Raw genomic sequence first — 26,405 nt, forward strand, 5'->3', positions numbered from 1 at the left:
TCAGATTTTAAATGTTTATTTTTTAAATTTAGCGTAAACCCAAAAAGTCTCTCATATGGAAGCCACTTTTCATCTCTTTTTATTATTTTTTATCTGTTTGAAATTAAGTCAGTTATAAAAATAGCACCTTGATTTCTATCTTCATTGACTAGTTTTGTCTATTCTTGGTCTGATACAGTGATTTTCAATCTTTTTCTTATGGCACACAAATTAATTACTGTGGCATACCAAAAAGTATATTTTTTAACAGTCTGACAAAATAATAGGTATAATTTTGATTCATTCATTTTGGATGGCTATTGCTGTATTAGTGGTATCATTTTTTTATTTGACAGTCATCAGGTATTTTGATATTTTAGAGAGACGGGGGGAGGAATAGCAAGATAGAAATGTGAATAAGAGAATCATTGATGAGCTGCCTCCTGTACATCCCCTACTGGGGATCAAGCCTGCAGCTTGGCATGTGCCCTGACTGGGAATCAGACGCAGGACCTCTTGGTTTATGGCTCAATGCTCAATCACAGCCACACCAGTCGGGCAGGTTTTGCATACTGGTTGAAAATAACTGGTCTAATGAAATCACTCTTAGCACGTCTCTTTTGTGTTTGGCTTCTTTTATTTAATATTATGTTTATAAGATTCCTACTACTGTATTTGGACAGTGGTTTGTTTGCTTTCATTGTTTTATACTATTTTACTACAGGAATATTTCACAATTTATCACATTTGATAGCCTTTGGGTTCTTCCCACTTTATGGCTGTTCTGGATAGGGTGATGGTTAAGAATATTCTTTTACATGTGTTTCGGTGAACATATGTACATATCTCTGTTGGGTTTATACCTAATAGAATTTCAGGGGTTGTAAGCTATGCATCTGTTCAGTTTTTAATAATATTGCCAAAGAATATGAGAGTTCCATTTGACCTATATCACTGCCAGATGTGTGTGTCTTTTAACATTTACCTGTTTCAGAAAGATTTTCGTTATTTCAAGGAATAGATCATAATTTTCTATCCTTTTGTTTTGGCAAATAGATTATAGCGTATTTACTCAGCAGTCACTTGAGGAAGAAGTGGATTCAAAATCTTTTGATGAGATGGAGCAGAGCTTACTCATGCTTTCTGAAACCAAGGCTTCCCTAGTGAGCACCATGAGCCTTTGGAAGCAGCAGGTGTATACAATAGCAAAGTTTCATTTCCACACCCTGAAACGTGAAAGTAAATCAGTGAGATCAGTGTAAGTGTAATCTCTCTTCTGCCTGATGCATTGTTTTGAATGATACAAATTGGATTTATTACCATCTTAATTTTTAAAATGTAGACATATGTAAATAATCTCTGTAGTTTTGGAAGATTAAAACTAATTTCACATGTTAAAAAATATGCTTATGATAACTTTATTGAATACTATTAGAGCCTTACCCTTAAAAAAAAAAAAAAACAGCATTTTTTGGTCTCATTTATAAAGTGAGGAAGTGACAAATAATATTCTCAAATTGTGTAATTTTTGAATTACTGTTGTATTTAAATTTTACTTTGCATTCATATTTCTCACAATTGTTTTGCCATCTATTACTAATATTTATAGTAAATAGCAGATTTTTTTATTATAGGATTTCTGAAATGAAAAAATGTTAAAGCATGATAATTCAAGCTCTCTCTACCCACTTGTGATACCTTTTACATAGAATCTAGAGATATTTCACAGAAGGATTTCTGCCGTCCAGGTAGAAGGGCATTTTGAATGGGTGATAAAATTATGTAGCAGACCAGCTGCAAGTGATGATCCATATCACAGACTCTAGTCCATCTTGCTTTGTCTATAGAGAAACAGTGGGAGTTAAGGTGCTTAGGATGAAATTTCAAAGATCTGAAGCATTCATAATTTCACTTGTATTTTCATCTTCTTTCTTGTATCTAAAATATCTTTGTGTGGTACATTTTCTAAAATATAAGGACAGTAAATAGTTAGAATAGAGGTGGGGCTGGAATTACTTCCTTCAAGAAAATAGATGTAAATGTGACATAACTTCTCGTTCTTTAAAGTTGTAATGGTAGGTTTACATACCCTATAGCGTATTTACTCAGCTATAAGTAGTTTGATCTAAAGTACACTTTTATAGCTTTTAATTTTGTCATTGACTATCGACTTTCTGCCCATATTGTCCTGAAATAGTTAGAAATTCTATTATCATTCAAGTTTTTTCCTTTTCTTCCTTTCTTTTTTTAAATTAGCACCTTTTAACTAACATATAAAGATTTTTAAAAATAGTTTTACATTTGAATATGCTTTGAGCTATATTATTTTTTTCCCTTTCAGGTTGCTTCTGCTTTTAATCTTTTTTGCAGTTCAGATTTTTATGTTTTTGGTGCATCGCTCTTTTAAAAGTGCTGTGGTTCCGATCAGACTTGTTCCAGACTTATATTTCCTAAAACCTGGAGATAAACCTCATAAATATAAAACAAGCCTGCTTCTTCAAAATTCTACTGGTGAGAGTGTGTGAAGGTCTGTGAATGTGTGTTGGTTGGGGCATGGGGGTGAGGGGTAAATATAGGTCAGAGATGTGAATTTTAGAAATGTATGAAAGGTAAAGCCATGTTTTATCTGCACAATTCCAAACTAAATAAAGCTCCTTATTAATGCTGAGCAGTATGTTGCAGATATGAAATTTTGGTTAAAGTATAGGTGACAGTCTTTAAAAACATTCTAACTTACACAGCTTATAATCACAAAAGTTCCTTTTTAATGATAGAAACATTATTCTCAGAGCAGCATGTTTCATCTCATAATTTATGATGAGTAAAATAAACTTCAGAATTTGAAAAACCCTCTTTAGAGTTTCTGCATATAGTATTTATGCAGTTATCTACCAAATAGAAATGTTTAAGTTTTTAAGGGTTATCTGAAACATTCAAACTAAGGAAAAAGCACCTTAGATGTAAATATTTATAATTAAATACTTTACATTTATAATCCATATTTTTGGATTTTTCTATTGGGCATTCTTGTTACATAATTGTCAAATATGAAAGAATTTTTAAAAAACATATGGTCTGAACAATGGACAGAATAAAAAATACTGACATAGATTCTGCTTTCCAACAAACTTCTATTCATATGTGATCAGTTATTGCTATAACATCTTCCATATATAAAGGCAGTTTGTGGTCCCCGGGCTCTGGAAGAGAAAGTTGAGATTAACTAACTGGAAAACCACAGCCTCTTCATTTGCTTATCGTGCTGACATATGTTAGAAATTTTCATTTAATACAACCCTTTCTATACTTATAAACTCTTTGAGGTTTCACATCTCCCAGCACGTCAGTTATATTCTCATACCTTTTTTTTTTTTTAAGAATAGTTTATTGATTTTTACAGAGAGAGGAAGGGGCGAGAGGGAGAGAAACATTGATGGTTGAGCGTAACATCGATCAGCTGCCTCCTGCACACCTTTGAGCCCCTAAACCTGGACATGTTCCCTGACCAGGAATCAAATGGTAAGTTTTCAGTGTCTTGGATGACACTCAACCGAGCCACCTGGGCCAGGGCTGGTATATTTCCTTTTGATTCACTATTAACTGAAAAGCTTTGCTCATGTTTAAAATAATAATTATAGTTGGAGATGATTATAAATTACTCTTAAAATCATCACTCTTAAAATCTGACTTTCAAATTTATTATATAACTTTTCTTCTTTCGGAAGAAAAATGCATTTACTGATAAAAACAAAAACTACTTTTGAATAAAAAGTGTTATGTTTTGCAATTTTTCTTTTATTAGAATTCTTGGGGTTTAATATACATTTCATGTTGCTAAATTATACTGCATGGAGCTTTATACTCTGATATTGTGACAGTTTTTGTATATTTGGGAGTTGTACATGTATCTCAAAATCTTTCTGCTTTCCGTTCACTCTTAACTGATCTGCAGAAATTCTGTTATCTTCAAAGTTTGTCCCTTCTGTAATATTTCAGTATTTCTGGACTTGTTTATACACATATCCCATATTTTCCTAGGCCTTGCTTTTGGTCCAAATAAAGCCATGCTTCCTTAAGGAATCACTGGCTACTCTCTGTGTAAATATTGTTGGTATCTTACCCTCCTTGCAAAGTTTTTTTGTATCACAAATACAGTTCCTTCATTTATAATATAGCTCTCTCCTCAGGAGTACAGAGCCATTTTGGCAAGCTGGGGATGAGAGATCAATTAGAGCACAAGATGGGAATAAATGTAGTCTCACCAAGACCACTGCTCTCTGTGACTCTCAGGTTTGGTCCTGAGCCTGATCCACCCTGCCATACTACTTAATTACTGATCATGTTTTCTTTCGTTGGTTTCGATTTTTTTATTCCAAGTCACATTTCTCCTACCTTGAGTTCTGGCTTTTGTGATAATAAAATATTTTCATTATCAGGCATGTTGGTATGAATTTTAAACTTAGTTCGGTTCTAGTTTTTCCCTTGGCTCCAGGCAATTTAAAGACTGTAGATGGAGACCTGATAATGTGTTTTCCTATTTTAAGGTAGTTAAGGCAGTCAACATTTATAAAACTTGTCTATTCGGACCGCACAGAAATCCTCTAAGGAGTAATGTTCCCGAATGTTACACCATGATTTCTAATCTTCCTAAACCCACAGGTTAACTTGATACATAAAATTGCCAGATTTTATTGTCACTAACCAAATTTCAGGAAAGATAGGTAGATGTTCAGTGTGAGTAATAGTCTTAGCAGTAGCAGCAGCTAAAATTTGCAGTCGCCTTCAGGTTCTGTGCTCAGGCTGACTGGCTCCAGTGTTCTTAGTCATGTATTAGCCTCATGGTCAGCAAACTGCGGCTCACGAGCCACATGCGGCTCTTTGTCCCCTTGAGTGTGGCTCTTCCACAAAATACCACAGCCTGGGCGAGTCCATTTTGAAGAAATGGTGTTAGAAGTTTAAGTTTAAAAATTTTGGCTCTCAAAAGAAATGTCAATCATTGTGCTGTTGATATTTGGCTCTGTTTACTAATGAGTTTGCTGACCACTGTCCTACCCAATGAAGATAAAATATCTTTTAAGGAAGAGAGGGGCTCATTGCAGTGTTATTAAAAGCCTATATCTGTTTGTCATTTGAACTGATTCTTTACTGTTTGCTTTTTCTCTAACACCAGACTCAGATATCAGCGACCTTATTACCTTTTTCACAAACCAGAACATCATGGTGACGATGTTTAATGACAGTGACTATGTGTCTGCTGCTCCCCACAGTGCAGCTTTAAACGTGATCCAGTCAGAAAAGGTAAGAGTAGAATACCCATTGGAAAGTTATGAAAGGTTAAGATATTTCCTCTAAAATTAATAATTTGCCAATTTGGCCTCCTTAGGTTGAAATTAGAATTTACTTTTGGAAATAATAGCTGTGTTTATTTAGAATATATTTATTGGATGACCAATAAATAAAGCTTAAAGGAATTTAATTTTATGTTACATTTTTGTTTAAATATCAAAATATCTGTAGATTCCAAACCAGGTTGAATTTATCATTCAGTATTATAATATTTCTGTGATTTGCTGAGTAGTTTTTATTACAGTTAATGAGAATTAGCTTCAGGGATGAGAAAAGCTGGGCACATAGCAACAATATATCCATTTATATTTATATATGGTATGTAATAAGTCGTCTCTCTTTTCCAATTTGTAGGACTATGTTTTTACAGCTGTTTTCAACAGTACTATGGTTTATGCTTTGCCTGTATTGATGAATATCATTAGTAACTACTACCTTTATCAGTTAAATGTGACTGAAACCATCCAGGTCTGGAATACCCCATTCTTTCAAGTAAGCAAATTAAAAACTATGAGTGTGTGTGCATACAATAATAAGATGTGAAGAAGTTCATCTTGTGACATCTCCTAGTCTTCTTAAAACTTGGGGATGTTTTACTTCTGGGGTTAGGAGTCCCTAGGATTAGTTTACTTTAGGATCATTGTGTTCCGTGTTGGTGCTGACATTTTTGTAAAGTATAAGTATTTTTTATATTAATCATAGAAAAGTTAATATAATTTAAAAGTGAATGTTGTTCAGCTAAAACCTGGTTTCTGAGGTATATTGAAAGAACCTTGAGAAGTTATCTAGACAGTTCTTCTAGGTGGGACTGTTGGTTAGAAACATGAAAATTAATTTGTCTCCAGATAAATACTCAACATTTTTTCTTAGTTCTTATGTTTCATTTTTTATATGTGGAAAAATAAATGGACAAATATCTTTCTGTAATAGCGTGCTTCATTCACTGTGTTTTAGCAGCTTTATTGAGATGTACATCATATACCTTCTAATTCACCCATTTAAAATGTACAACTCAGTGGGTTTTGTTATATTCATAGTTATATAACTATCACCACAAATCCATTTTATATTTCAACACTCCCCCAAGAATCCCTTGTGCCTAGTAGTTCACCACTCCCTATTTCTCCTACCTCCACCCCCAATTTGCCCTCCATCTGCTTTCTGTCTTTATGATTATATAATCTACACCCAAAACTTTTTTTAGTTGGCTATAATTCTTTGCCATATTTAAATGGAAATCACATGGAAGATTAATTTAGTACTCCTCTTGTTATAGTTATACATAGGTATGGGGACAAAGTAACATTAAAATTGCATTTTCAAAAGTTCACTGGTGCTCTACCTGGTCTGGCTCAGCAAATAGAGAGTTGGACCATAAACCGAAGGGTCCCAGGTTTGATTCTGGTCAAGGGCACATACCTCTGTTGCAGGCTCGATACCAGCCTTGGTCAGGACTGGTGTGGAGGCAACTGATCTTTGTGTCTTTCTCACATCAATGTTTTTCTCTCTCCCTGACTGCCCCTCTCTTCCACTATCTCTAAAAATAAATGGAAAAATATCCTCAAGTGAGGATTAAAAAGAAAATCACTGGCACAGGATAGAGAGGTATTTCTGTTTGGAGAATTGTGGAGGGAAGAAAGTAAAATCAAATCAGAGATTCTTTTACTAAATAGCTTAGATGATAGGTAATGGAGTGTCTGAGTTAATTCAGGGGCAGTAATAATAATGACAGAGGGAAAGAAATGTATGGTGTACTCCATCATTGCTTGGGGCAATGAGGCTCCTTTGGGACATCTGTGTGGGAATATAGACAACCCTCTCCCCCTTGCTTGGGACAAAAGCTTCTGATTCTCCAGGAAATTGAGCTTGGGTGCAGCTTTTCCCATTGGAGAAAAGTAGGGTGTTGAAGATCCCAGCTGGCTTACAGTCTAGGCAGCCTAATGAAGGCTTCCAAGATCATTGTGAGATGGTTATGTTCATTGCATAAGGCCACTGGTGGATATGCTAACTGCTTTTCAGATTGACTTTTAATTAAATGGTGAAGCTTAATTTATATGCTCTATTATTATTCTATGTTGTAGATAAGAAAATGGAAGTCCAGTGGTTTGCTCAAGATCTCGTAGCTTTTTAGTAAGTGGCAAGGTTGGCACTATAGCTCACTGCCTGTTAACTTGGCCATCTGTTCTTTTATATAGACCAGCGGTCGCCAACTGGGGGTCTGTGGACCACTGGCGGACCATGAGATCTGAAAGGTTGGCAACCGCTGTAGACTATGCCTACAATAGTTATCCTAGTTTGTTTCTTCAGAGGTTTTGATAATCTTTTAGAATGTACTACGATGTATCAAATGATTCTTAGTTCCATTTCTTAATCTGTGGTTGTTTTTCAGGAAATTACAGACATCGTTTTTAAAATTGAGCTGTATTTTCAAGCAACTTTACTTGGAATCATTGCTACTGCAATGCCACCTTACTTTGCCATGGAAAATGCAGAGAATCATAAGGTAATGCTCAGTGAAAAAAATTACAAGTATAGTTTGCTTATAAGAAATCACATCAAAAAATAACCTGTTTTGGCTCAGCCGGTTTGGTTTAGTGGTTGAGCATTGATCTGTGAACCAGGAGGTCATGGCTTGATTCCCAGTCAGCAGGGCATATTCCTAGGTTTCAGGCTTGATCCCCAATGTGCAGGAGGTAGCCAGTCAATGATTCTCTCTCATCATTGATATTCCTATCTCTCCCTCTCCCTTCCTCTCTATAATCAATTTAAAAATATATATATATATTATATATATATATATATATGTTATATATATAATATATATATATATAAAAAACATTTTGCATGAGAACAAGACTTATATATACTTATTTCAGGAGTAGGCAAATGGAGTATAAATACATTTATTGTAATTATAGTAATACAGGGTGGGGCAAAGTAGGTTTGCAGTTGTGAGTACACAAAACACAGTTTATTCTTGTATTCTTAATTATTGTATTGTATTCTATATGGTCAGCTGTAAACCTAATTTACTCTATCCCATAGTAATAGCTATATTACTCAAATTCTTTAAAAGTTGCATCCTTTAATTCTTACAACCTTGTGAGGTAAGTTTTATGTGGCCCACTTTATATGTCAGGAAACGGAGGATGGAGGTGTTCAGACAATGTGTGCAGGTTGACTCATCTGGGTTCAATAGTGGATCTGGGAACTGACTGCGATCCTTATGTTCTTAATTGGTGCACTCCTCTTTAACCTTTAATGGAATGTGTTGATTGTATAAGGCATTTAATTTGGTGGTAAGTGGGGGGGGGGGGGGGCTTAGAAATTACTGCCATTGCCAGGGCCTAGAAAAAATTGCTGTGTGTACAGAGGGTCTTTAGTATTCTTCCACCTTCTTTTCTGTTCCTTTCTCTTTTTAATACCCCTATCCAGCAGATGCAGGTGATCTTTACACAATTTTTGAGCTTTTGACAGTCAGAGCCTTATACTCTTCACTCTGCTGAGATTGTCTTTTACATACTCCTCTAATCAAAATTCTCATTCTCTTTGAATCTGTTGTTAGTTCAGTTTGTTGTCTAAAGTAATTTAAACAATGTGATTAATAATGAGGTTAAGCCTCATCTAAAACTAATACATGAGTCTCAGGAGACATTTAAAAATATACTCAATTTTTCTGTTACACACATTCATTATACTAATTTAGAAAATATATTATAGGAAAGTTTAAAGAAAATAAAAATTATACATAATCTTTACCACTCAAATATAAAACTTACTTCACTATTGCATTTTTCTCTTTTTTGTTCCCACTTAAGTGATTTTTAATTTGGATTTTTATTTTGAGGTAATTGTGGATTTATATTTGTTGTAAAATATAATACAGCGAGATCTACATACTCTTGTCCACTTAACACCAATAAAAACATCTTGCAAAACTATTGTTCAGTAAAAGCCAGGATATTGACATCAAGAGCAGAATAGTCTGTCATCACAAAGATCCCTTCTGTAGCCCTTTCCAGCCCACATGCTAACCCTACCCCCTCCCCGACCTCTGGAAACCACTAATTTGTTCTCCATTTCTGTGATTTTGATGTTTCCAGAATGACTAAATGGAATCACAGCATATTTTCTTTGGAGATTGGTTTTTCTCACTCAGCATAATTCCCTGGAGGTTCATTCAAATTGCATGCAGTAGTATTTTCTTCTTTTTATTGCTAGGTAGTATTTTATGATGTGGATCTGGATTGTTCCAGTTTTTTACTATTATGAATTAAACTGCTGTGAACATTTGTGTACAGGTTTATGTGTGAACATGTTTTCATATATCTGTGATAAATGCCCAGGAGTATAAATGCCCAAGAGTACAGTGCTATGTTGTATAGTGATTGAAAGTTTAGTTTTATTAAAAATTGTCAAACTGTTTTCCAGAGTGGATGAATAACAAAAGCATCCAGTTGGATTATAAAAAATAATTTTATTTGCCTTGGTTTATGTTTTTATACACATATTGGAATTTATATTTTGTTATAATTTATTGAACACAAAAGTTGTCCTTTTTAAAAAGATCATTTCTCCTCTCTTTTTTTAATTGATTTCAGAGAGGAGGGGAGATGGAGAGATAGAAACATCAGCGTTGAGATAGAATCATTTATCAGCTGCCTCCTGCACACTTCCTAGTGGGGACTGAGCCCACAACCCACACATATTCTCTGACTGGGAATTGAACCATAATCTCTTGGTTTGCAGGTCTATGCTCAGCCAACAACCCACATTAGCCAGGCTCCTCCTCTTCTTAACTCTATATTACGTGCTTCCCTTACCTCACTCTCTGGCTACTTCTTTCATAGAATACTTTTATTAGGAGTGATGTTTTTATAGATGACAGAATCAACTGAATAAAATTGTTAGGAATTTGGATTTGTAACAGATTTTTAAAATTCAAATTAAGCAATGAGAACATTAGAGAGTTCGAAAACTATCATTTAAGTTACTCTTAGTGCTCATGAATATGCTGTTTACTTGCAGTAGTAATAGCTTGCATTTATGTACAACAAAAGAGCATATAAAAAGCTCTTAAATACATTATCTGTGCAGTTTCATGCTTAAGCTGAAAGCCCTATGTAAACCCGGAGGGTACTTGGCAGTTTGTTAATGTTTTCATGAAAGGTCAGTTTTTTAAAGTGAGAGTCCCTTGTTTAAAACACACCTTTCCACGTATTTCCACAGATTTTCATAAGCAACCATGTTTTGACTACTGTGATATAGAATCACCGTTGTACAACTATAACCCCACAACCTTTGTTTTATTTTAGTTTTGTGTTTCTTAGCAGCACTGCTGTAACCTGATTCTGAAGGTTTTTATTGACGTATTGTTACATTTCAGAAATAATGATCTAAATTAATATTAAATGGAATTTATATTATTTGTAAGAAGGGCTTTTATTACCTACAGACCTATAATATAAAATTTTATTGTTTTTTTATGTAAAATTAAGAGTTCTACAACTATTTTATAGAATTTTTTGTTTGTAAAATGTTTAAAATTATAACTAATTTTTTCCTTTCTTTTTTTAGATCAGAGCTTATACTCAACTTAAACTTTCAGGTCTTTTGCCATCTGCATATTGGGTTGGGCAAGCTATTGTTGATATCCCCTTTTTTTTTATTCTTCTTATTTTGATGATTGGAAGTTTATTTGGATTTCATTATGGATTATATTTTTATCCTGTAAAGTTTCTTTCTATGGTAAGTTAACATTAGTTTTACTCATTCTATTTGTAAATAAAGCACTGCTTTAAAAAATGAAGTCTTTCCAAACATGATAATCAGCTGGTTGAGTAATTTGGATATTAATTTTTTTATAGACAATAGAACCTGTTTCTATTTAATGATTGTATACTAGAGGCCTGGTGCATGAAATTCGTGCACAGGTAGGGTCCATAGGCCTGGCTAGCAATCAGGGCTGATTGGGGCCTTCTGTCTGACGGCTGGGGCCTTCCTTCATTCTGCGTCGCATTGGGTGGTAAGCACAAGTGATAGTGAGCAATCGAACTCCTGGTCTCCTGGCCAATCTCCTGAGGGGACACTTTGCATATTAGCCATATATATGTATATATAGACTGGAGGCACGGTGCACAAAATTATTGCACAGGTCCCTAGGCCTGGTTAATGATCGAAACATGAGCGTTTGGCTTGGAATATAAGTTTTAAAAGCAATGACTTACTACCATTATAAGATAATTCCTTGAAATTGAAGCAGCCTTTTATGTAGACTACCTACTTACGTGTAATTAAAAATATTTAAATAGTCCTTCCTTAAAATGTCTTCTTGTTTCTATGACTGAAATAATTTCACGAGGAAGCTCTTCTATTTCATAATTTAAAACATTGTCTAAAATCCTAAGTAAAAGTATGATTTGTATTCTTGTTCACATGTAAATGACATACTAAGCCCCTTTATATGAATGATTTATACGAGGTGAGGTCAGGGTTGCTGAAAGTAAACTCTTTTGCTAGAGATCATACTGATTTTTCTTAATTTCTGCCTTATAAATTAATGTTTTCCTTAAAAATTAAAAAATGCATTAAGTTCTGTATATTAAATGGTAGCTAATGGTTGATTGAGAAAGAGTTGCAACTTAATTTATGCCTTATAAATTGATATTTTCCTTAAAAATGTATAAAATGTACTAAGTGCTATAAGTTAAAATGATAGCTATATATTAAAATAGTTCACTGAGGAAAGATTTAACCAACTAACCTGTGGTGTGTTTTTTTTTGTTTTTTTTTAAATAAAGAGCATTTTACTTGGCAAAGAAAACTGTTTAGTTTAATTATTCAGGATTGTGTTGATTAGTTAAAAGCCTGAGTTTTATTATTTAGGAGCAATGTGCATGGTAACTCCTCAAGTAACCATACTTTTAGTTTGTGGAGTGATTTGTTGAGTAAGCAAACTTGAAGAATAATTATTCTGTAATATTTTAATATTACTGGTAATTTATATTTATATATTTCTAGTTATTCATATTTTTATATAAAATTTCATATTTTTGTTTTACAGGTTTTTTGTCTTATTGGTTATGTTCCGTCAGTTATTCTGTTTACCTATATTGCTTCTTTCACTTTTAAGAAAATTTTAAATACAAAAGAAGTTTGGTCCTTTATATATTCTGTGGTAAGTTACACTTTATATTATTTCATTTCAACTTTACATAGCAGCTTATTTGAAACTCATGTTTATACCAGAAAAAAAGAGAGCTATGAGCTCTTTCAGGATTAAACCCGTAATGTGTCTATTGTAAGTACAGGGTTAGGTATGTAGCTGGCAACATCTTACTGACTGTACGTTTGTCTTCTGCATCATCCACTCCTTGAAGGGATGGGTGATACTGAAAGCATTTGACAACTGCATGACAAAGAAGCCAGCTAAAAGCAGCTGGTACCAGTGTACTGGTACTTCTGGCTAAGTATCATCTGTGGTCCCATGTTTTACTAGAAGATTGAAAATATATTTAATATTGAGTATGAAATTTCTAAACACTTTTCACTTTCTTTTTTTTTTAGACAATGTTGGCTTGCATTGCAATCACCGAAATCAGTTACTTTATTGGACATACAGTTACAGCTATTCTCTATTACACCTTTTGCATAGTCATTCCAGTCTATCCACTTCTAGGTGGTCTGATTTGTTTCATAAAGGTAGGTCTGTTAGGTGTCTTAATGTTTAAAAAGTATAAATAGTACCTAATCTTTAAGGTTTTGGTTCTTGTGCTGAAAATAATAAAACAAAAACACTTCATGTTAGCTGCTACTACTTGATTTAAATGTTATTAATGAAACAATTTAGAATCACGATGGCATCTTTTTAAGCGTGTTTTTAAACTTAAAGTTTCAGAGGAGAATGGCCATGTTCATTATGTGTTCTGTGATGCTCCAAATGCCATATGTACATAAATTATAAGTATGATCTGACTTGAGGTAGTATTTGGGGAGTTTTTCCAAGGATTGAATAATGTATTGTCCTGTAAAGGGATGAGAAAATAAAGCGTAGAGATTTTTTTTCAAAGAAAAAGAAAATGACAGGTTAGTTTTATTAAGCCTGGATAATTGGGGAGTAAAATCCATGTGAATAAAAAAAAATTGATGAATTATTGATGTAGGATGAGTGCTGATTAATTCTACTCACTAATCTCTTTTACCTCCTCCCTTTTTGTTTCAGTTTAATTGTTTATATTATCTCCCCCACATTTTGGGATAGAGAAAATTTAATCTAAGTACAAATCATAGCTATTAATAATAGTAGCCAACTTATTTATACAGAATACATGTTTGCTGAACAAAATACTCCCCCCCCCCACACTTTAATCCAAATGTTTCTACACATTGCAGCTAAAATAAAACTAGTACAGCCCCTGTGAAACCAAATGTGTGGGGTTTTTCCTCACATAAAGCAATACTTAACTACCTGCAGTTAGCACAGACCCCATAGTTGAAGACTTCAACCCTTAAGACTGTCCCCCTTGCCCACTTCAGATGCCAGTTACAAGTTGTGGGTCCCCTATTACTAATCCTTCTGTCTGAGTTGGCTACAAACCTCATGGTTTTATGACCCTTTCTCAGGTTCAATCATTTGCTATTATGGCTTACAGAATTCAGGCAAACACTATTTCCTAGCACCAGTTCAGTATAATAGATAAACAAAGGAACAGCTAGGTCAAGAGGTACAGAGGGTGAGGTCCAGAAGGGTGCCACAGTGCAGGAGCTCTGTCCCTGTGGAGTCTGGAGTGTGCCTCTCCTTAGGACTCGATGCACCCATCAACCCAAAAGCTCTTCCAACCCCGTGTTTAGGGTTTTTATGATAGGTCCATTACTGATGGCATATGACTTAATCTCCAAACTCCTTGCCCCTCCCGCTGGGCAGATGGGACAAAAAGTTCCATCCTTCTAATCACTTGATGGGTCATCCTCCAACCCTCACGTGGCCTCATTGGGAAGCGGCTTATTTTAAATAACAAAAGATACTCTTGTCACCTCTGACACTCAGAAAATTCTGAGGGTTTTAGAAGCTGTGTGCTAGGAACCAGGGTCAAAGATCAAATGTCATGTCCCAACATCACAGCAGCATATACATTTTCAATAATTTCTGTCTTAGATTTCTTGGAAGAATATTCGAAAAAATGAGGAAACCTATGATCCATGGGATAGGCTTTTGGTGGCTGTTTTATCGGTAAGAAATGACAAAAATGTTTCTTTGTTAGCGTGTTACTTTAAGAATGTGAGAGGGCAGGTGTGTCAATTGTGGGGAAAGGGGACATCTGTAGTATTTTCAACAATAAACATTTTTTTTTAAGTTGGGGGGGGGGAAAAGAAAAGAATAATTGGGTTATACCATGGCCAAGTGGCTCAGTTGGATGAGGTGTGGTCCCATACACCAAAAGGCTTCAGATTCTATTACCAGTCAGGGCACATACCTAAGGTTGTGTGTTTGATCTCCAGTTGGGTGTGAGGGAGAGGAAACTGATCCCTATCTCTTTCTCTCTTCCTTTCTTCCTCTCCCTCCCTCTTTATAATAAAAAATATCCTTGGTTAAGGATTTTAAAAAAAGAATGAATAGTTTGGTTGTAAGATTTTAACTCTTCTTAGTTTATATCCTCTTGCATAAAAAGTCAAATGTGTTAATAACTAGCTAATGTGAATTTTGAGAGAAAAAAACAACCTACCTTTTATTCACTGAATACATCTATTTTAATATCCTTGGCTTTTTCATGTTAATTCTATTTAATTATGATTCTGGCTTCCATAGAGTAAAAAAGAAAGCTTCCTTTTTCCTTTGTATTTTATGAAGCTGACAACCAATAAACTTATTGAGATAGAAACAAAATATATAGAGATAAAAAAAATATGTCAAGAGTTTTCTAACTAAAAATCTTCCTTGGCTTATAATCAGATCTTTTTTTTAACTGATATGACTTGGAAAAAAAATTGTGGTTAACTTTTTTGATTTTGGAAAGGAAACTTATGTATGTGGTCTTTATTCTGTTGATAGTCATGAACTGTTCTGTGTTCTTCTTTTAGCCTTACCTGCAGTGCGTACTATGGATTTTCCTCTTACAGCACTATGAGAAAAAATATGGAGGAAGATCAATAAGAAAGGATCCCTTTTTCAGGTCAGTTCAATTTTTTTTTAAGTTTTAATGTTTTTCAGCATATATGTACAAGTTGTGCACTATACCATATATTATTTTAGATAATCTTTATCACTCCAAAAGAACCCATTAGTAGTTACTTATTGATTTTTAGGGGCGGGGGAGAAAAAGGGAAAGAGAGAGAGAAACATTGATCTGAGAGTGTAACACCGATCAGCTGACTCCTGCTACTTTTGTGGTATTTCTGTGGGTTCGAACATCAGCCCTCTACATATACTTAAGGAAATCTCATTTACACCCAGACTGTAAATTGTTTTAGGCCCTGTTTTCTTTTTGTTTTCTAATTTTTATTTTTCCCAGGCATATGCCCTTGCCTAGGAATCTAATGAGCAATCTGGTACAACGGGATGATGTCCAACCAACTCAGCCATACTGGCCAGGGCCTAATCTACCTTCTGTCTCCAAATAATAGACTTGCCAATTTTGAGCATTCATATAAATGCAATTTTACAATACATAGTTTTTTTTTGTCTGTTTCCCTTTTCTTAGCATAATGTTTTGAAGGTGCATCCATGTTATAGCATGTAGCTATACTTCATTCCTTTTTTATGCTAAATAATGATACATTTTAGATTATACCACGCTTTCTCCGTTTTATCAGTTGATGGGCATTTGAGTTGTTTGCACTTCTTGGCTATCACGAATAATGCTGCTATGAACATTTGTGTACAAGTATTTGTATGGGCATAACATCTTCATTTCTCTTGGATGGATGCCTAGGAAAGGAATTGATGGGTCATGTTGTTAATGTATGTTTAACCTTTTGAAGAACTTGCAGCTATTGTTTTCTAAAGTGGTTGCACCATCTTACATTGGTCTCCCTTTCTCTGTGGGGAATACACTCCAAGACCCCCCCAGTGGAGGCCTGAAATCGTGGGTAGTGCCAAGCCCAATGTGTGTGCTATGCTTTTTTCCTATACATATGTCCCTTTTCACTAAAGGAAGCACTTTCAGACTTTTCTTTGGCCTGTCTGAATTGCCAGCTTTGCTACCCTTGTGCTTTGGGGCCCATTATTAAGTAAAATGAGATTTAGTTGAACATAAGCACTGTGACACTGAAATAGTCGATTTGATAGCAAAGGAATGACTCACATCTCCATGGAGACAGATTGGGATGGTGTGAGATTTCATCATGCTCCTCAGGACAGCATGAAATTTAAAACTTATGCATATTTATATCTGGAATTTTCCATTTGATGTTTTTGGATTGTGGTTGACCATCGGTGAACAAAACTGCAGAAAGTAAAAGTGCCTGAAAGGGAGACACTGTACATTCCCATCAGGGATGCAGGAGGGGTCTGTTTCCTCCACATTCTTGACATATTTGTTACTGTTTATCTTTTTCATTTTAGCCATTCTAGTGGGTCTGAAGTGGGGCTCCTTATGGTTTTCATTTACATTTCCCTGATGAGTCATGTGTTTCTTCCCTCTCTTGGTATTCCTTTCTGTAAGATAACTAATGTCTTCCTCTTCATCTTGTCAAGGAGGCTCATCTGTCACCTTACATGTGATTGACTTCTTTCTCAGTCTTTTCTGTTTTTCCATTGTTTTCAATATGTTGAATCCTATTTTCCTTTTTACCTTACTACTAACTACTAAAAGTCAGATTTTCTCTGGAAGCATTTTTCCTCTGCCTGCCTACCTTTGTGGTATTTCTGTGGGTTTGGATGTCAGGATAATCTTATTTATACCCAGACTGTAAATTGTTTGAGTTAAGTGTTCTTTTTTGTTGTTGTTTTTATCTTTGTGTGAAGTAGTGTCTGATAATAAATAGTATAGATGAGTGAATTTAGATACTATCACATAAATATCAGTGAATGAAAAAACAGCTCTTTAGTTCCCATCTTTTAGAGAGAACCACAGATCTCATATTAGTATATTTTTTCATTCTTTTCTCTATGTAGTGCCTGAATTTTTTACTCTTTTAATTATTTGAAAATCTACTACCTTAATATATTTAGGACCCTTTCAACAAAGCCCAAAAATAGGAAGTTTCCAGAACCACCAAACAATGAGGATGAAGATGAAGATGTCAAAGCTGAAAGACTGAAGGTCAGAGAGTTGATGAGTTGCCAGTGTTGTGAAGAGGTAATTTAGTTTTTATAGTTAAGTCATCTTAAATGTGCAATGATCAGTTCCCATATTTTTTCTTTCTATATGAATTAATCTGAAATACTTTCTTTCTATATGAATCAATCTGAAAAAGAAATCTATAAAAAAATATTTTTGTCCACTTACTTTTTTTGAACAGTCTTAAGGTATATTAAAAAAGAAAAGATTCAGATTATTGTTACAGAATGATACTTTCTTAAAGTAAATGAACACATATATCTCAAGAATATACTGAAAGGATATACATGAAATTGGTGAGGGCAGATTGGGTGCTGAAATACGGAGGTGGCATATTTATGTTAATTTTCAATTTAAAACATTTTGAAATATATAAAAGTAATACAAAAAAATCAAATGGTAAAATACTCACAAAAGCAAAAAAGTAAAAGCTCTGAGAAATTCTACAGTAAGAAAACTTTCAACCTTCCCCTGATTCAGCATTTCCTAAGCCTATATGACTATAGGAATCAGATTCCCTTCTTCTTTTCCAATGAAAGCTGTTCTCTTCTATGAGAGACTAGCATTGCAGATACATGTTTTTTTTTAAATCACTATTTGGTTAATTTGAGCCAACTAAAAACAGAATACTACTTGTGTCATTTGAAATACTACTTTTTTATGTAGACAATCAGAGTAATTTCAAATATAATTGCAATTCCACTGGCAGTACAAAAGTTGCATCTTCTAAAAATCCCGACTTAGCATTTTCCAAGATATTCTTAAGTGCAGTCATCATCCCATGGCTTATTTGTCTCAAAGACTGGGTGTCTCTGACATTCCTGGCCAACCTGAATGAAAGTAACCATCTTTTAACGAGTGGTTAAGATCTTGAGCAAGTCATGTTAGCCAGCATTTCCTAACTTTTGTTCTGTATCCACACGTGATTTATTAGCATAGGCTCTATGACCAAACAGGTATGGGAAATACTATATATTATATACATTTTTAGAAGATTTATAATGTTTATAAACATATCGTGAGTTTGAGAAGTCCTCTGATTATGCATGCCCCCAAAGTTGTAACTAGTTCTGTAATTTAGGAAAGGCTTTGGATCTAATGGCCTGTAGTTGGCAGGAGGCCAATTAAATTCTGCAATTGGAGTTCTATTACCTGGGCCATTATTACTACTTTTGAATGGCTTGTGAACTGGGTTGGGAAGCATAAATTGAGTCAAAGCTTTATTAATAACAGTGTGTTGGGCCTTCTTTATACTGCTCTCTGTGGGCCCCCAGGTCTGCTCACCAAGACTCAGTTGCACTGAGAACGTCTGATTGATTGAAGCTTGGTGAAACAATATTGACCTAAGTGCTGTATCCCTCATGGCTCCAAAAATTTTTCCCAGGCTCCTGGGCTTCCTCACTTTCTGCTGGGGGAATGCAGCCATCCCACATCTGCTCTGGCCACCATTGTGCCATTATGCACTTAGTTTAGAATGTCGTAATTTCATTGACAAAGGGATATTTCTTTATATGATACCCTTTATTTTCAAATATAGTTCTTATGATATGGACATGAGGTGTGTGCAGCCTATGTAATGTCAGGATAGGTTTCTGAGTTTAACTCTTTTTTTTTTTTTTTAATATATTTTATTGATTTTGTACAGAGAGGAAGGGAGAGAGACAGAGAGTTAGAAACATCGATGAGAGAGAGTCATCGATCAGCTGCCTCTTGCACCCTCCCCCTACTGGGGATATGCGCGCTACCAAGGTATATGCCCTTGACCAGAATCAAACCCAGGACCCTTCAGTCCCCAAGCCGACACTCTATCCATTGAGCCAAACCGATCTCGGCTATAACTCTCTTTTAAATTCTTGTTTCCTTTGTTAGAAACCAGCCATTATGGTCAGCAATTTGCATAAAGAATATGATGACAAGAAAGATTTTCTTACAAGAGTCAAGAAAGTGGCAACTAAACACATCTCTTTCTGTGTGAAAAAAGGCTAGTATTTATTTATTTTTTTCCCTAAGTAACATTTTCAAAAGAGTAGTTTTCATTTTAAATTTGATTTGATAATTTTTCTTTTAATTCCTTTAGGAGAGATCTTAGGACTGTTGGGCCCAAATGGTGCAGGCAAAAGCACAGTTATTAATATTCTGGTTGGTGATATTGAACCAACTTCAGGCCAGGTATGATATACTGGGGTGTGGTATATGTTGACTATGATTTGAATATTTTATTAAAATAAAATTTTTAATGGCAAGTTATTTTACTGCTTAAATATTATATTTTTTAATCTTAAAGTTCTAGTATAAAATTGTGATCTTTTTGGTTACCTAAGAAAATAATGTACATAGTAAAATTTTTATGACATACCTGCAGGCACAGGTACATATATGCATTATTTCTGATTAGTACACCAACTTAATGGATAACAATAGTATTTCCTTAAGGAGAGGGGAGCTAGTTCTGATGCTGCCATCAATTAGTCTTTGAGTATAAGCATATCATTCAACACTTTGTGGAAACTTCACAAAACTGCTCTGATCCTATCTTCTCTCCCCTTGTTTACTTCACACCAGCCATGCTTTTCTGGAAAATGCTGACCCTTTTCTTTATAATATATATATATATTTGCCATAGTTATTTTTTTGTTAGTTATATCTCAGTGACCAAAATTGCTTACCTCGCTGGCTCAAATATCCCCTTCCATTGAGGCCCCCAATCTTTCTAGTTAAAATCGGGGCTGGCCATGTCACTGAACTCTGATTTCGCTATTCATGCCCTTTCTTCATTGAAAGGAGTAAAAAGTCTTACCCCCCTCTAGGAAGGAATTTGAATTAATTCACTTGGCATTCCTTTTATCATGTAAATTAGGCAAAAATAGTGATTTCAATGGGTTTGTATTTCTGTAGGTGTTTTTAGGAGATTACTCTTCAGATCCAGCGGAGGAGGATGACTCTGTTAAGTGTATGGGATACTGTCCTCAGATAAACCCACTGTGGCCAGATATTACACTGCAAGAACATTTTGAAATTTATGGAGCTGTGAAAGGAATGAGTCCGAGTGACATAAAGGAAGTCACAAATCGGTAAAATTTAGAATCTTTTTGTTAACCTGGAGAAAAGTTTACATTTCACATTTTAAAAGTTTTATATCAGGCATTGCCATAGATTATAATTTTCATAGGAAATGGTCATGACTTTTTCATATATTCCATACCAAATTATGTAGCTATGGGAACGAAAAGGCAATTTTTCTATATCTAATTACAGAATGAATTGCCTATAATTATTATGAAATTTAATTTAAGTGAATCTTTTAATTGAGATATTAATTTGTTTTATTGATAAAAGATGTAAATTGGAGGTCTAATTTTAGGAAGCTGAGCTTTCTAGAAAAAATGTCAGTGATCACAGACAGTACATTACCTGTTTTGCAGAATAACAAATGCCCTTGATTTGAAAGAACATCTTCAGAAAACTATAAAGAAACTACCTGCAGGAATCAAGCGAAAGGTACTTTTATCAAACAACAGATATGTGTGTGTTTTATTAATAGTTTAGCGCCTGATGCTGTGATGATAAATTTCTTGCTTTGAAACCCCCTCTCCCCCATTTTCTTTCCCTCTAGTTGTGTTTTGCTCTAAGTATGCTGGGGAACCCTCAAATTACTTTGCTAGATGAACCATCCACAGGTATGGATCCTAAGGCCAAACAGCATATGTGGTGAGTATAACTGTAAAGCCACTCGAGACACATTACACTGTATTCTACCTTGGAATAAAAGATTAATTTATTTTATTATAACTAATGGTTTTATTTTTTTTAGTGTTTTTATTGATTTTTAGAGAGAGTAAGCGAGAGGGATAGAAAGATAGATACATCAGTGAGAGAAAATCATCACTGATTGGCTGCCTCCTACCCAGCAGTCATCACAGTGCTATCTGTGTCTATAAGTTCTTTCTCTCCCTTTTTTTTTTTGCTCAATCCCTCTGCCCCAGCCCCCATGTAGCACCCCCGCCACAGCTGTCAGCCTGTTGTAGAGTCTCTATTTAGTTCATTAGTTCATTCTGTTCATTAGAGTACACATATGAATGAGATCATAATTCATTTCTTAAAGCATAGAAACATTTGAAATCATGAAATTTCTATTTGACAAGCTTTTAAAAATAAGGGAAAATAAGTTAGAATGGAAAAAATCGTAGTTGGGCAAAATATAACTACAGCAATTGAAATTTGCCATTTTAAATACTCTAATCAAATAATTGGATTTTTAAAAAACATGGGGTCTTCATTAACATTCAGATACTTTCCTCCTTTTTTTATTTTCTGTCTTGTAGGCGAGCAATTCGAACTGCATTTAAAAACAAGAAGCGCGCTGCTATTCTGACCACTCATTATATGGAGGAGGCAGAGGCTGTCTGTGACCGCGTGGCTATCATGATAGCTGGGCAGTTAAGGTACACATCCAAGCAGCCATTTGGAGGACACGGGGTGGGCTTTAAATATCATCATGTAAAAATGCACATTCACTTAAATGTTTTCCTTGTTTGATTTTTTTTTTGAATCAGTTGGCTTTGTATAGAGTTACTGGGAAATATGTCATTTCCTCACAAAAATATGGCTAGCTGCTTTGCATTTGGAATTGGCTTAATTATTCAACAATTTAGAATGTTATTTTCAGGTGTCATGTCTATTTCAAAAATTGTTAGGTAGTGTATTGGTTTACCTAAAGTATAAAATAAGTGTGCATGAATTCATACTCATTTAAATAAATGAATAAATAAATAAATAAATAAATAAATAAATAAATGTGGCGGAAGAGGCAAATCTTCCTTACAGAAAGATTTCACATAAATCTGTAAATACTACCCCCTCTTGTAGGGGGAGCTTAATCCCCCATCTCCCAAGTGTGGTCTAGGTTTAGGCAGTTTCTCCCGGTGTACAGAAAGGGGAGGATGGTAACTGCCCAGTGGAGAAACCTGAAGACTTGCCTTAACCAGACAGTGTCATGTGGAAGTCATGAACTGCCTGATACGATGTACTTCACTGTAAAGTACTTCTTAAGGAAAATATTTACTAAGCTCTGTGGTATTTTCTCCAAAAACCGGTAGCCCCAGTCTAAGTGTGAGAAAAATACCAGACTACTCCAAATTGAGGGACATTCCATTAAAACACCTGACCAGTTCTTCTCAAAACTCACGGAAAAAAGGGAGTAAGACACTGTCACAGACCTGTGGAGACTAAGGAGCCTTGAGAAATGTGTGCAACGTGGTATCCTGGTTAAATCCTGGAACAAAAAATAAAATAAAGTTAGTAGGAAAATCTAGTGAAATATAAAGTCAAATAGCGTTAATGGTAGTACGCCAATTCCCGTTTCCTAATTTTGACATACGTGCCATGGTGATGTAAGATGATAATATTAGGGACACTGAAACTGGGGGAGGTGTGTTTGAAGACTGTATATTTGCTACTTTTCTATAAATTTTAAAGTATTCCCTCATAAACATTTTATTTAAATCATGTTTTAGCGGAGAAATCATTTTTTTTGAAACTGTCAAACTATTTTATATCGGACCTTTCTTTTAAACATACTGCAGATGTATTGGAACAGTCCAGCATCTAAAGAGTAAATTTGGAAAAGGTTACTTTTTGGAAATTAAGTTAAAGGATTGGATAGAAAACTTAGAAATAGACCGACTTCAAAGAGAAATTCAGTATATTTTCCCAAATGCAAGCCGTCAGGAAAGGTAAATATTTTAAACATTTAATTATACTTTTTGTGCAGTAATCATAAAAATGTGTTACTGTGTTAAGAATTATGGAAAAAAATTCTGTATTGGAATAATATTGGGTTAATTGTAGTGAATGATTGGAGTTTGATATCTAATTTATTGTTAGGTCTTTCATTATAGGATACTACTTAAACTTTTCAAGTTCTTATTTAGTATTAATGAGAGTTATTTCATTTGCATGGAAAATTTAAAGATTTTAAAAAATTTTTATCTGAATGTCAGAATAAGTTATTGGCATATACTTTTGAACTTTAAAAATTTTGAACTTTAGCTTTAGAATACAGTAATAATTTAAATTTTTTTTCTACATTTTATCTTATGTTTTCAGCTTTTCTTCAATTTTGGCTTTTAAAATTCCTAAGGAAGATGTTCAGTCCCTTTCACAGTCTTTTTCTAAGCTGGAAGAAGGTAAGTAATATCTGAAGTACATAGCTTTCAAATTATAAAAGAATTTTATTTTAAAAATTTTAGAAGTTGGGACTCAGTTTATTATAGAAACTAAGGCAAATAGATAACTTTTTATTAATTGAATCTAAGATATTGGTAAATATTAATACTGTAGGGATTTGGTAGGTCACTAATATTGCAGGATTAGCCTCTTGCTATTTTGATAGCTATAACTACAGTTTTTCACATTGCGTCTCTGATAAAGTCCCGCATAATTAGCCGTCACAAAGTCAGTCTAGAAGTGGGAGCTTTGAGTTTCTTGAATCCCTTCTTCATTTTGGGCCATAGAAGTAGAAATGGTAGCAAAACTTCAGTCACATCAGGAGAGAGGAGAGTAAAATTCATGGTGCAGGAGGGTGGGCATTCCTAAAGCTTTAAAAAGCTTAATTGAATCTTGGCCTTTTTTAAAATAAGTAGTAGGTAGGACAGAGATACTCTGGTGGCAGTAGAGGGCGGTAGTAAGCTCCTGGATGGCGCAAGTATTCAGATGCAGGTTATTTTATGGAATTTATAACTATGAAACAGCCTATATTTCCTGGTGATTTCTTTATGATTAAAGAGAATGCTTGAACTACTTAGGAATAATTAAAAGAACAATTAGAAAAACAGAAAAGTTGGTGTTAGATGAAAAAAAAAAAAAAGTTGAAATAAGTATTTTTAAAAAGTATATAGATTTATGAATCTAGTTCAAGAAGGCAATAAGAATAGGAAATAGAGCCTAGAGATAAAAATAAATGAAAAGAGGAATAAGGTAAAGTACAGAGGAGATGCTTGGAAAAGGCAAAAAGAGGCAAGTAATATTAAATATATTGAGCTTAGCCCATGAGGGGCTTTTAGGCTGGGGAAGAGAAATAAAGTAAGACAGAGGAAAAGGACATGTTCTGATAACTTCAAATTTAAATGAATTAATTACAGAGATTATGTTGTGTGTTTTTTTAAAGATAGATTGTTAGCCACTTAGTAGTCACTGCCATTTTTATTCTTTAAAATACTAATAAGTAAAATATTATTTTCTTATTTTAATAGCTAAACATACTTTTGCCATTGAAGAATATAGCTTTTCTCAAGCAACACTGGAACAGGTACTTTAAAGTTAAACTAAAAGAAAAATATTTTATAGAAGAAAGTATCTAATATCTAATTGTTTAGGGTTACTTTGGAGGGAATTTAAGAACCAAAGACAAATTGTTACACAATATTCCTGCACTTTGTATGATTTTAAATAACTCCAGGTGCTCCCTCTGCTTATTTTGAATAGCTGAATTTTTTGTAAAGTAAGTGGGTCATGATGCTGGTTATTTTACATTATCATATCAAATTCCATTGCTTAAATATTGGTAAATTATTTGTATGACAGTGCTACATAACTTAATGAAAAATAACTAATTCATTAATCCTCCAAAATACTTACCTTTGTATGTGATAAATGGAGATTATTCTGTTTAAATATATTAATAGTAATCAGTCTTTTGATACTTGAGTTGTTAATGTAACTAGCAAGAGCCTTAAACTGTTTCTGATTTAGTTAAGTCTTTGTGGTAATTGAGATACAACATACTGTACTCATTTATTTACTTTCGTTTAGGTTTTTGTTGAACTCACTAAGGAACAGGAGGAAGAAGATAATAGTTGTGGGACTTTAAACAGCACACTGTGGTGGGAAAGAACCCAGGAAGACAGAGTAGTATTTTGAATTTGTATTACTGAATCTGCTTACTGAATTTATGCTTTATTTTAACTTTGGTTTTAAAAAAGTATGCTATTTGAATGGTAACTGAAAAACCATGAAAGCACTTGGAATTTTTCTAAGTTTCTTAATTGAAATGTTGTGGTTGTATGTTTTTCTTTTCTTCAAATAAAACTACGTGTAATTTATTGAAACTGCATGTTTATAGCTGAAGTATATTGAACTATAGTCTGTATGTGAAATTGAAAATTGACTATTTTTTACCTTTCAAAAAGAGTGCTTCTAAATGTATGATTTAAAGAAGTGATAGAATAATTTTATTTTGAACAAGTATCTTATTTTTCAGTTTATATAATCCTGTTACATAAATATGTAATGTCCCAAATGAAATAAAAAAAAACTAATACCTAAAAATACATAGAAAAGAGACATAAATCCAAAGTTTCTTGGTTCTCCTCTTTAGATTCTAAAAGAAACTTTGAGTGAAATTTGGCATCCTGAAAAGTTAGTCTCATTGCAGATATAAGTTTGTGAGAATTGACACCCACTAGGTGGCACTCATTAATCATAATAAATTAAATGAGACCTTGTTCTGTTAGGTGATTGTAAACATAGCTAACTTAGGTATTTGAAATTACATTTCTTTTGCTGACAGTAAAATTCATACATACAAAGAAGCCAGAATTGCACTCTGTCAAAGTTGGAGTAAGGTCATGGTTAATGTAATCTCAGAAATACAGTTGACTCTTGAACAACGTGGGGTTAACAGTGCCGACCTCCTCCCATCCCCCACCCCTATGCAGTTGAAAATTTGTCTATTTTCAGTCTACGTATATCTTTGATTCCTCAGAAACTTAACTAAGAGCCTGCTGTTAACTGAAAGTTTTCCTG

At 34.1% G+C, this 26,405-nt stretch overlaps 1 protein-coding gene across 6 annotated transcripts in view; it reads left to right on the forward strand.

Moving 5' to 3' along the window:
- Window positions 1-25,708, forward strand: part of ABCA5 (ATP binding cassette subfamily A member 5) — a 54,326-nt gene extending 28,618 nt beyond the window's left edge. For 3 of the 6 annotated variants that reach the window (XM_036407693.2, XM_036407692.2, XM_045570765.1), the window contains 21 exons: window positions 1,036-1,237; window positions 2,321-2,490; window positions 5,150-5,277; window positions 5,680-5,817; window positions 7,715-7,828; window positions 10,903-11,073; window positions 12,389-12,502; window positions 12,892-13,026; window positions 14,480-14,554; window positions 15,403-15,494; window positions 17,495-17,621; window positions 19,473-19,584; window positions 19,681-19,772; window positions 20,499-20,674; window positions 21,026-21,101; window positions 21,217-21,311; window positions 21,926-22,045; window positions 23,186-23,335; window positions 23,709-23,788; window positions 24,854-24,909; window positions 25,413-25,708. In XM_036407693.2, coding sequence (XP_036263586.1) covers window positions 1,036-1,237; window positions 2,321-2,490; window positions 5,150-5,277; window positions 5,680-5,817; window positions 7,715-7,828; window positions 10,903-11,073; window positions 12,389-12,502; window positions 12,892-13,026; window positions 14,480-14,554; window positions 15,403-15,494; window positions 17,495-17,621; window positions 19,473-19,584; window positions 19,681-19,772; window positions 20,499-20,674; window positions 21,026-21,101; window positions 21,217-21,311; window positions 21,926-22,045; window positions 23,186-23,335; window positions 23,709-23,788; window positions 24,854-24,909; window positions 25,413-25,520 — 2,531 coding nt within the window. In that variant the 3' untranslated portion in view covers window positions 25,521-25,708. Of the gene's footprint in view, window positions 1-1,035; window positions 1,238-2,320; window positions 2,491-5,149; window positions 5,278-5,679; window positions 5,818-7,714; window positions 7,829-10,902; window positions 11,074-12,388; window positions 12,503-12,891; window positions 13,027-14,479; window positions 14,555-15,402; window positions 15,495-17,494; window positions 17,622-19,472; window positions 19,585-19,680; window positions 19,773-20,498; window positions 20,675-21,025; window positions 21,102-21,216; window positions 21,312-21,925; window positions 22,046-23,185; window positions 23,336-23,708; window positions 23,789-24,853; window positions 24,910-25,412 lie in introns of those variants that run through there. The other 3 variants (XM_045570763.1, XM_045570764.1, XR_006739588.1) reach the window with 3 other exon arrangements.
- Window positions 25,709-26,405: the final 697 nt, after the last annotated feature.

The sequence above is a fragment of the Pipistrellus kuhlii genome, unplaced genomic scaffold (genome assembly GCF_014108245.1).
Source record: "Pipistrellus kuhlii isolate mPipKuh1 unplaced genomic scaffold, mPipKuh1.p scaffold_m20_p_37, whole genome shotgun sequence".
Lineage (NCBI taxonomy): Eukaryota > Metazoa > Chordata > Mammalia > Chiroptera > Vespertilionidae > Pipistrellus > Pipistrellus kuhlii.